Source organism: Camellia sinensis, chromosome 4, assembly GCF_055761805.1.
Source record: "Camellia sinensis isolate YWXY chromosome 4, ASM5576180v1, whole genome shotgun sequence".
NCBI classification, from domain to species: Eukaryota; Viridiplantae; Streptophyta; class Magnoliopsida; order Ericales; family Theaceae; genus Camellia; species Camellia sinensis.
Window position 1 is genome coordinate 169,318,717 of NC_138964.1, and position 11,768 is coordinate 169,330,484.

Here is an 11,768-nt window from a genome sequence, read left to right on the forward strand (position 1 = left end):
CTCTTATAAATTTTCTATCATCACATTATATTTGTTTAATATTATTTATAAAAGTTTTTAGAGAAACACATTTTTGAGAGTAAGATATTAATAACGAAACATTAGAAAAGTGGCCCACACTTAGGTGCTTTAATATGAATTGTATTTTATTGTTCGAAAAATTACAAAAATAAAAAAAAATAGGATTCGATCCTTATAATAAAATAAATCTTAAATTTTTTATTTTATTAATTTAAATTTTAAATTTTTGATTTATTTTTAGTTTAAACTATGTATATTTCCGTTAAATAAAACTGATTGAAAAATAATTTTTAATCATTAATCTAGATGAAAAGAGATATTTTAGATAGTTTATGTATAATTATATTGAAAATATTATTTTTTCATCAATTTTACTTAACAAAAACAGAATAATAGTTTAGATTGAAAATAAATTAAAAAAATATAATTTAAATTACAAAATTAAAAACTCAATATATATATTTTTTAAAAGATAGTATTAATATGTTAATATAGTTAAATTACAATGGAGAGGGTTTCATTAGTTCAAACCCATGACCTCCTCCACACCACGCATTAAGGTGCGACTAACAGTATTGAATTAAATCTCAATATCTAAAACTTATTTTGCTACAAAAATCATACTTTAATATTTTTTAAATAATTTTCGGTTTTTTTTATTTTTGTATAGAGTGATCTTATTCGTATTTCTTCTCTTTTTATTGTATTTATTTATTTATATTCCATTTTCAAAAGTTTGTGAAATTTGTTTAAGTTTGTTGAATTATGTAATTTTTTTTTTTTGAAACATGAGGTTTAAAAAAAAAATTAAAAAATTAAAAGCCAAACTAAAAAAGTGACCAAACATAAAATAGTGTAATTTACTCTTTGGCTATGTTTGGGAAGCAAATTTGGGCTGAAATAGCCATATATGACAAAAATGGTTATTCTAATCAGATAGAACAAAATCGCATCAAACTTATAATTATTTCATTTTTTTCTTATAAAAGTCAAAAAAATTAAAAAATCTATTCCAAACGAGACTTTTTAACCCTATACTAAAATATTCAAAAAAATTAAAAAGTTAAAAATTCAACTCACATCTCAAACAAAGCCTTTACATAATTATGATTTTAATTAGTAGCAATTATACTTTTATTAACCCATTTTCCATAATATTTATATGAGCTTGTTTTGTACTATAATCATTATCATTTTAACGGGTAGTAATTTAGATATTTATCCATTTTAGTTTATATTTCAATTTTACATATTTTAGTTTTAAAAAATAATATTTAAGTATATTTTTTAGATCAAGTGATGTGTTAGAAAAATGATTGATTAATAATTAGAAAATATTTAATTATTAACCAATCATCTTTTTGATAATTAGAAACAATAGTGATTGGTACCACTAAACCACTACTAATGAAGTGAAAAATCAAAAAAAAAAAAACAAAAAAACAAGGCATAGCAACACTGTGACAGTAGGTGGAGTCCATTGCTATATCATTAGTGCCACTACGAATTAGTGGTCTCAAGCATTTTTTAATTAGAAAATATTTTAATTATGAACTAATTATCTTTTTGACACATTACTAAATTTAAAAAATGAATCTAATTCTAAGACCTCAATAACAATCAGTGTGTTTGGTTTTAATTTTTTAAATTTAATTTTTTGAAAATTAAGTTTTTTGTTTTTTATTTTATTTTTTTTGTTTTTAGTGAATATTTTTAATATTTTATGTAATTTTTTTTTAAATTTACACTTAAAAAAATATAATATTTGTATTTAAAAAAAAATCACTAAATACCAAAAATACAAAAAATATAAAAATTCAGTATATTTTTTTTATACTTTTGTGTATTTATTAATTTTTTAAAATATTTTTTCACAAATATTTTACTAGATAGATACATCTAAATAAGATGCATCTAAAAAAATAAAAATTTGCTTAAAATTTAAAAATATTTACTAAAAATAAAAAAAAATACGAAGAACGAACAATTCAATTTCTAAAAAACTGAATTCAGAAAATTAAAATCAAACCCACTGAATAAATTTTAGCATTATTCTTTGAAAAATGTTAGGCATCCCAAATATTTTATCAAATATTTGTGGGACTCACACCATGTGAGTCTTATATAAATCCCACACATGTAAGACTTTTGATAAAATAGTTAATAAAACATTTAGGGCTTGTTTGGTTTGTTTTCGTAAGAGTTGTTTTTTAAATTTTTTTTTGAAATTTTGTTTCATTTGTGATTTTTCTCATAAAAAATTTCAAAATCACTTTCTCTCTCCTATATATTAATCAATCAATTTATCTCTTTCCTCTCTCTTTATCTATCATTTTTTCTCTCACACACATCCACTCAATTACAACAAAATATCAAATCATCCCAAACTCTAAATTTCAAAAATATTTTCAAAATATACAACCAAACAAACTAAAACAATTTTTAAACTCTCCCTCTAATTTTTTTTTTTTTAAAATCACTTTCTCAAAAACAAACCAAATACACCCTTAGCGTATCAATATCAGGCTCTCTACAATAGCTTTGAATCTATTGTAGAGAGCATCACCATCAAATCCTTCCTCCATCAGGCTCAACAATTTTTTTGTAAATTAACGTTTTGTTAAATTTGCTACAGTACTTCAACAAAAATAAAGAAGCACTGTTCATTAGCTACATTATTTTTATTATATTTTCTGAAGCAAAATTGGGCCAAAATCTTTAAACCAGTTGTCCACCCGGATATCCTTCTGGATATCCGACCGGATGTTCTATGAGTGCCTGTAGCAGAAGAAGAAAAATGTCAAAAATTAGCCTAATCGGTCGACTGGGTGGTCGACCGGTCATAGGCATTTTTATTTTATTTTATTTTTACATTTTTTAAGAATTGTTTAGTGACACTTCATCAATTTAATAAAAAAGAAAGAATAACAAATACAAAAGAAATTAATATTTTAATAAGATTGAATTAGAATAGAGAGTATGATACAATAAATATTAAAAAAGTAACTCAGGGGTGGGTTGTGGTAAGAACATGGGGATTTAGCCCCAAGGTCATGAGTTCAAATCTCTCCTGGGCCAATCTCTTAGGCGTAGCACAGTTGGTTAGGAAGTTGGATCTCAAGTTGTCTAACAAGTACTTGGTGTGGGTTCAATGCTCCCCCGATATGCGAGTCTTGATTTAAGCGGAGCTTGTCTTGGAAGGTTAGGGCAAGTTTTCCGGTTATAGTCTCTTCGCTCGGAACGACTAACAGAACACCTTGGTGAACTCTACAAAGGGGCACTGCCTTGGAACTGCGAAAAAATAGGAAGAATTTTCCTACAACAAAAAAAAATAAATAAAAAAATAACTAGTTAAAATAGAAAAAACAAATTTTGAATTAAATTAACTTAAAAATTTAAAGGGGCATGTTTTTCGAATCTTTTAATACTACTCTAATTTTTTTTTTTTAAATATTCGTTTTTCTTGTCCCTCTGATTTTACGCCGGATGGCAGATGAAACCGCTCCATCCTCCCATTATAAACCTCCACCTGCTCCGGATTCCTGTTTCCTTCTCTCTCTCTCTCTCTCTCTCTACAACTTCGAACCAACTAGCTTCCATATGCATTCACCTCACCTCTTACCCCCAAAACTCATCTCTCTTATTATCAGTGCCCTAGGCTTGAAAATGAAGTTGCATGTACTGCTCTCACGCCTTTAAATCGGTGATTACAGCTTCAGACCGCTTCCCGAAGCTCCTACACCTCTCTTAACCACTCTAATATATATATATATATATATATATATCCCATTTCGTATATATATACAAGTGATATATATACGTGTATTAGATTTCTGACTCATTTGTTTCGATCTATGATATGAGATGGGGAAGTTCGGTTACAACGGATGATGATGAGGTATTTGTTCCCTTTTTTCAAATCTATCACCGCCTTATTTTTATCCCTCAAATCTCATTTTTCTTACATCTTTATCTTCTTCAGGTGCTAAGTAGTACATAGCTGGATCGATACCTGATTAAAGGATTTAATTTAACCGACATATTTATTTATATATATAATGGCTCGGGAGACTAGTAACTGGCTTTCGTTTTCACTCTCGCCAATGGAGATGCTGAGTTCATCATCGCAGTCTCAGATGCTACAATCGACGATGAAGCTCGTGCCCTTCGATGCCCCTTCCACTGAAGATTCTCACCACTACTACTTCGATAACTTCTATGCAAACGGTATCTCTCTCTCTCTCTCTCTCTCTCTCTATTTCTTTCCTTTTGAGGTTTATCTGTTGATTTATTAGCTCTCAGAGAATCTTCTGAGCTAACTCTATATCTGTTCTCGCTCTTGGAGTTACGCGGAAATATTAATCGTCCTGTTTGGTTTCCGAGAAAAAAAACAAAGAAAAAAAAGGAAATGGAACTGATATTGATGTTTTATGGCAGGGTGGGAAAATACGAAGGCTGAATGCCTGTATGATGATGGGGAGAATCAAGTAAAACAAGGACAAAGCATTGCAGATTCGTCCATATTCAGGAGCTTCGTGGATTCGCAAATCCAACAAAATACGGTTCCGAAGCTGGAAGACTTTCTGGGTGGGGAATCGTCGTCGTTGATTGGATACTCGGATAGCCAAACGGAGACACAGGAGGACTCCTCGTCCCTGACTCACATCTACGGTCAGAATGGTTCAACAGCCTACTTCAACGACCATCACCAAGATTTGAAACCAATCCAGGCCGCGGTGGGGGTGGGGGGGTTCCAAGCGTTTTCTGCCAATTCGGGCTCGGAAGAAGTGGTGGATGATTCGGCATTTGTGGGCAGGGCTCAGCTCACTTGTGTGAATTTTGGGGGTCGTCATCATCAGTCCATTGAGTCAGGAGGGGGGAACCAGTTGGGGTTTTCGCAGTGCCCAACTGTTGGTGCTGGTGCATTGTCTTTGGGTGTTAACAGTCACAGCTCCTCCGAGAAGGCTATAGTATCGGTTGATTCTTCAGGGACTTGTAAGAAGATCACTGATACATTTGGCCAGAGAACTTCCATTTACAGAGGAGTCACCCGGTACTCGTCCTTTTCCCTTTCCCTTTCTCTGTTTATTTTAGTTGCTTTCCAGTCGTTCATTTGGACTGGAGGGCACTGTTCGGCCTACGCATCCGAATAATTTATTTATTTTATTGAATATTTTTTATATTTTATTCATATTAAAAAATTAAATCGATCAGATAATAATAATTTATTTAATTCATTGCGATTGTTAAAAAAAAAGGGCCATAATTTTGTTTTAAAAATATTTTTTTTTCCTGATAAACGTAATGAATTGAATAGATATTGATCTAATTTTTTTTGTGCAAATGAAATAAAATGAACAATTTAAATAATGAAATCAAAACAGGGGCGTGGTAGCCTCACAGGCCAGAACTCCAATCCGGATTAAGGACCGGGGATCCACTTCCTTATATTATTGCTGTTCATATATATATATTGTGTAAGGAAAATGAAAAGCGAGGGGAGGGTTTGGGTTTGGGGGATTGCTGATGCAGGCATAGATGGACTGGAAGATACGAAGCGCATCTATGGGATAATAGCTGCAGGAGGGAGGGCCAGGCCAGAAAGGGACGTCAAGGTTCTCTACTGCTCTTCTCTCTCCCTTGTTATATATTGGATCAAAAAACTAATAAAAAAATTGACGAAATTAAAGTAAATGAATGAAATATATCATTCTAAATTTTTATTGTTTATAACTGGACATAATGGTAGTGATGATATTACCTGGATATTATTATCTTTGTATTTATTGCTGAAAATAAATTCGTTCATGTATATAATTTTTAAAACAAAAATGCTTTATATCTCCATTGGGGTCGACCCCAGTGAGGTGGAGGCTTGTGATTGGGCAAAAAAAAATTTTTTTTTTTTGGTTGTCAGCCAGTGGGAGTGCGCCACTTCACTGGGGTGCGACGTCACTGGGGTATTTAGCAGGGCGCATTTTAAAATTATTATGGCAGTATTATTCAAATGTTTGGTTTAATTGGATTCGTATGGAGAGTGGATTAATTTTTTAGTTATTTTAATTTGTGATTTAAAAGTCTTGTTTGAGGAGGATTTTTTTAATTTTTTTTAATTTTTTATGTGAGAAAATTTATAATAATTAAAAATTAAATGTGATATTTTTTTTTATTAAATTAAAAAATCTATTTTGAGTGTCTTAAAATAACTCCAAACCCAGTCTAAACCTCCTCCACTCCAAACAGAGGCTAAATAGGAACTGAGAATCTCAGGTGGTAGTGGGGGCATTTACTTGTATCAAAATCGAACTTATATGAATGATTGATTGAGACTGAAGTATTTGTACAGTCTGTACTTGTTTCTTTCCTTTTCTTTTCACTGAGATGTTTATTCGGATCATGGGCCGCCATTTTTTCATGTTTTGGGTTGACAGAGTTTTTTTTTCTTTAAAAAAAGAATTCTTTTTTGTACAATTCATTATTCTATCCCCACTAGAAACATAAAGGGTAGGTTTGGTTTGTGTTTGATAGATGTGTTTTTAGAGATAAAAAGTACGAAAAATTGTTTGGTTTGGTTTTTTTCAAAAGATGTTTGAAAAATTATTTTGAGAGAGAGTTTTGAAAAAAGTGATTGATTTGATGTGTGTAAGAGAGAAATTTGTTTGGAAAACTTGTTTGGTTTACAAGTTTTGAGAAATTTTTTTGGAAAAATTTGTTTAGTTTAATTACTTTTAAAAACTTATTTGTAAAGAAAATTTCCTAAAAATTTTTCAGAAACACAAACCAAACGAATCCAAATTGTTCGCAAGTTCTTACTCTTTTTATCTCTTGCTTGTGAATTACTTGCATTTTTTTGCATACACATAATCTTTACACGGGTAACTCATCAGCTAGTCTGAACGCTAGCTTCTGATAATCTGAAATGTAATCAGATGCCTTTTACTTTTGCTTTTTCTCTACTTGGCCAGCGTCCTCTCTCTCGCTCTCAATGTGTTTGACCAACTCACTGAAATGACCATTTTCAACGGAAACTTAAACTGCTTTTGTTTTGTTTTTCAAAACTGTTTACAATAATAATATTTATAATAAAGAAATAAAGTATAATACTACCCATGCCCACATTTTCATTTACACATTTCTTGTTCTAGCGTTACTCAAATGCCAAATTTGATGCATTAAACTTGTTAATACTATATATTAAATCACATTTTTCACCCAAGTGTTATTCCTAAATATATATTAACCTCTGTTATCAGAATCTTACGATTCGCGATTCGATTCGCGATACGAATCTGTGTATCTATTTTAAAAGTGAATTTTTAGTGAATCGTACGATTTATAATCGATTCATGATTCGATTCACTTTTTATGATTCATGTAATTTTTGAAATTATTATGTACGACGTATTTTCGACTCTTGTTTTCTCTATCTTTTTAGTGAAAAATGACATAATACAACTTTTAATAGCGTTTAATACTAAAATAATAACCAACATATATACATGATTTATTGTTATTTTAATGATCATGGAGTTTTTAATAGGATCCAATTAGATTCAATCAGACCTAACATATTTTTAACTTTTCTTCTCATTTTTTTTTTCCTTTTAAAAAATCATAATATATTTTCTAAAGATGTTTAAGATTAAAGTTATATTATGAATTATCTATTACTATTTTATTAAATTAAATATTACATGTGTGAGATCAGTTATACTTTTAAAAATGTTTTAGGCTTTAAAATAAAAGATTCTAAATAATTCTTTCTTATTATTTGCACACTGTCACTGTCATTTAGAAAAGTATATATGCTTATTGTCCAAATATTAACATTGTTGTTAATTATTGTTACTTTGAAAATTGATAGTTTGTCTATTTGGTTACTATCTTTATTAAGAATGACTGATAAGAAATATTTAAAAAAGAAAAAAGGTAAGATGGTGATATTACATCTTTATTAAGAATGGTGGATAAGAAATATCTAAAAAAGAAAAAAGGTTAATATGGTGATTTTACATAGGAACCTTTGTTAACTTCTTACCTATTAAACTATGTGATTATTATTCAAAATAACATTTTTATTAATTTAAGTCTAAATATTTTATATTTATAAGATATATTTAACATCTAAATGTGTAGATATATGTTTTTAAGTAATTTAGAAAAAGTGACCGAATCTTTACGATTCATGATTCGATTCAATTCGCGATTCGGTACAAGACTATTTTGATTCACTATACGAATCTCGATTTGACAACTATGATATTAACCAAAATGTAAAGAAAATTTTCGGGCAAGGATTTTGTGTAATATTGGGAAGAGAAGGTTGCTAGTGAAAATACTTAGCTACAATTTTTTTTATAAAAAATTTGGAGATGATATCATAACTTTTGGCCATTGAACAGCAGATTAAAACAGTAACGATATCGTCCTGTTTTGGAAAATGAGTGAGAGCACTAATTAGTGCTATCACTAATAATGTGACAGTGGGCCCCATCAAGAATGATTTGATGTTTTGGCCTTGGTGTTATATTTTTTTCTTTTTTTATTGAGTGACATGTCATTAGTGGTCTTTTTAGAACTCTAAAATTAATGGTCTCTATCATTGTTGATCCTATTTTTTAGTATTCTAATAATTCTAGTCAAAAATTCAAAATTACATCGAAAATGGAGTATGAAAAACTAAAGGAGAATCTTGGACACCATCACGGATTCACACACACATGTATATATATGATTATATAACACTCTCGACGTGCACATGTCGGCAAAGTTTTATTCATCTCTCCTTGTTTTATATAATTAATTATTGCTTTGGGCAGAAATCTTTGACTACCTTGTAAACTAATGTGAAATGTTTCCTCTACTTTTGCATGAAATGTGGAACTCTGGATCTTTGGCTGTCACTCGATGTGAATTTGTTCTGCAGTGTACCTGGGTAAGTAACTTCCTTATTTTCTTTTTTCATTATTATTATTTTTATTATTAATTTTGTATTTCTTATTCTAAATTTATGGTTATATATACAATTTATATAGGGAACAACCTTTAGCCTCTCACACATTTATTTATTTTAGGGTCATCTTGCTTCCCACAAGGGGAGTGTTACCCATTACATACTGCTCTAATTATAATGCACTTGTTTAAATCATCAGGTGGATATGACAAAGAAGACAAGGCAGCAAGAGCTTATGATTTGGCAGCTCTAAAATACTGGGGCCCCACTGCCACTACCAACTTCCCTGTAATACGTCGCCCCCTTTCTAGTTTTAATGTCATTCAGATGATAAGCCCTTTGTTTCTGCTTAATATTTACTAAAATGGTCGTCATACGTTAGGTTTCAAGTTATACCACAGAGCTCGATGAGATGAAACACGCAACTAAGCAAGAATTTATTGCATCGTTAAGGAGGTCTGCTGACCTCACCCTTGTTTCTTCTCCATTTTTATATTTGTTATTAAACCCCACTCTTGAATAATCTTCTGTTGCTAAGTGACTTCTCCCAAATTTTTTTTAGGAAAAGTAGTGGATTTTCACGAGGAGCATCTATCTATAGGGGTGTAACAAGGTTTGAACACTTCAATCTTTTGACCAATCCATGTCAAATAATATTTTTTGAAAGCAATGTTTATAATGTAGCTCTGACTTAGGGAACTGGTGCTTCTTTACAGGCATCATCAACAGGGCCGATGGCAAGCAAGGATAGGTCGTGTTGCAGGAAACAAAGATCTATACCTTGGGACATTTGGTAAATAAGTTATATTTATTTTAATTAGCCTCTCATGAATTTTAACATTATGGTTGGAGTCAATGAATAACAAGAGTGAACATGCTATTCCATTTGATCCAATCATGTTATAAATTTTTCCGTTGCTCAACAGAGTTTAAGCTCATCTGGCCACTATGTATTTATTGAATGGCATTACTTACTGGACCCAATGAATGGTTTCAGCCACTGAAGAGGAAGCAGCAGAGGCATATGACATAGCAGCAATAAAGTTCAGGGGTCTGAATGCAGTAACCAATTTCGAGATGAACCGGTATGATGTTGAAGCCATTATGAAGAGTGCTCTTCCCATTGGTGGAGCTGCCAAGCGGTTGAAGCTCTCACTTGAGGCAGAGCAGAAACCGTATGTGAACCACGACCAACAACCCCAATGCAGCAACAACAGCAGTACCAGCATCAATTTTTCTACCATTCAGCCACTTCCTGCAATCCCATGTGGGGGGATACTACCATTTGATACCACCGCTCGTTATCATCACAACCTCTTCAACATCCATTCTGATAATGATAGAGGCACTTGCACTTCTGATAACCCCCCGGGCTCTGCCGCCGCCTCCATGGTAACTCCAATGACTTTCTTGCCACCACCACCAGCTGAGTTTTTTATTTGGCCTCACCAATCCTATTAACATATTGACCAAATAGTAGTGACTTCCTAAACACTTACCATTCAGCTAATGTTAACTACTTTTTCCTTGTCTCTGGCAATTCTCTCAAAGCTGACCTATTATCTATCTGACCCGGTAAACTTTAGCATAGCATTTAACTTTAGCAGGGATGAGACACTTGGTTGACAGTTTGAAGGATGAAGTTTTATTTCCTAGAGAGAGAGCAGAAACAAAAACAAAAAAAAACTGCAATTTTTGTAAGTAGCTTTTCTTCTCAATAGGTTGATGACATGACATGACTTGTATGTTGAATGGGGCCTGGGCACACTCCCATCTTGTGGAGAAGGGTTGAATCTTCTCCAGTTTTGCTTTGGTTGGAGTTGCTCCTCCTATATTGCTAATGGTTAATTGTATTTTGAACATCAAATTTTGCCTCTTATATTTTATTTTATCATAATTTTTGTTTGGCTATAATTAACTTGCAAACACAAACAAACCAACATGAAACCAATCAACCACCCTTGTCCTCGGGTGATTTTGCAGGTTTAAAACCAATTAAGTTTATTCAACCAATCAACTTTAGGAGGGCCGAAACCAGCATGAAACTACAATTGATCAGTAGTGATGATTTTAATTGAATTGAACAGACTAGATTAGTTTATGGAAGTGGCCGAGCGTAATAGGGCTGAGCAAGGAATCCGTGAAATTCGTAATCCGATCCAGTCCAGTCCAATCCGATAGGTTTGGATTGGTTTTTTGAATCCGCGGTTCGGTTCCGGATTGAAGAATTAAAAATCCGTAGTCCACGGATTGGTTCTGGATTGAACCCCACGGTTCCGGATTGGAACCGATCCGGACCGTATACAAATAGTCTATATTTTTATTATACATCCTCCCCCATAGTATCTTCTCTTATTCTATATAAAATCTAAACTCAAACCTAAAACCGTATAATATCTTATTTTATTACTTTTGTTTGTATTTTCTTATGGTTGTTTAAATTCAAGAGCAGTATATCACTATTATAAAAAAACATGTTGCTATTATGGAACTGATATAGCGCTATGTTTATATTTTTATGAAATTAAAGTGTTATATATATATATATATATTTGTTATTTAATTATGTGAATCCGTGGTCCTAAACCGATCCAATCCGTATTTAAATGGATTGGTTCGGATTGGTTCCATGATTTAAACGGATTGGATTGATTCCAATTTTTCAGGAACCGTAGATAACGGATTGGTCCTGGTTTTACCCCAATCCGGTCCAATTCGGACCATGCTCACCCCTAGAGCGTAAGCATGCATGGCCTGGTGTCAATCGCCAGCTCTGCGGAATAGAAGCAACATG

At 31.8% G+C, this 11,768-nt stretch overlaps 1 protein-coding gene across 1 annotated transcript; it reads left to right on the forward strand.

The window, feature by feature from the left end:
• The first annotated feature begins 3,473 nt into the window (after positions 1-3,473).
• LOC114262229 (AP2-like ethylene-responsive transcription factor AIL6) lies at positions 3,474-10,841 on the forward strand. Its single transcript, XM_028202575.2, has 10 exons — positions 3,474-3,919; positions 4,004-4,248; positions 4,459-5,074; positions 5,554-5,636; positions 8,948-8,956; positions 9,174-9,262; positions 9,357-9,430; positions 9,537-9,587; positions 9,691-9,767; positions 9,972-10,841. Exons 2-10 carry the CDS (start codon positions 4,080-4,082, stop codon positions 10,433-10,435), a joined length of 1,632 nt encoding a protein of 543 aa, XP_028058376.1. The 5' UTR covers positions 3,474-3,919; positions 4,004-4,079; the 3' UTR covers positions 10,436-10,841.
• The last annotated feature ends 927 nt before the right edge of the window (positions 10,842-11,768 follow it).

Coding starts and splice junctions, on each gene's coding strand:
- LOC114262229 (XM_028202575.2), top strand. CDS start 4,080: ATGGCTCGGGAGACTAGTAACTGGCTTTCGTTTTCACTCTCGCCAATG. Junction 5,075..5,553: donor ATTTACAGAGGAGTCACCCG/GTACTCGTCCTT, acceptor TTGCTGATGCAG/GCATAGATGGACTGGAAGAT. Junction 9,431..9,536: donor TTTATTGCATCGTTAAGGAG/GTCTGCTGACCT, acceptor AATTTTTTTTAG/GAAAAGTAGTGGATTTTCAC.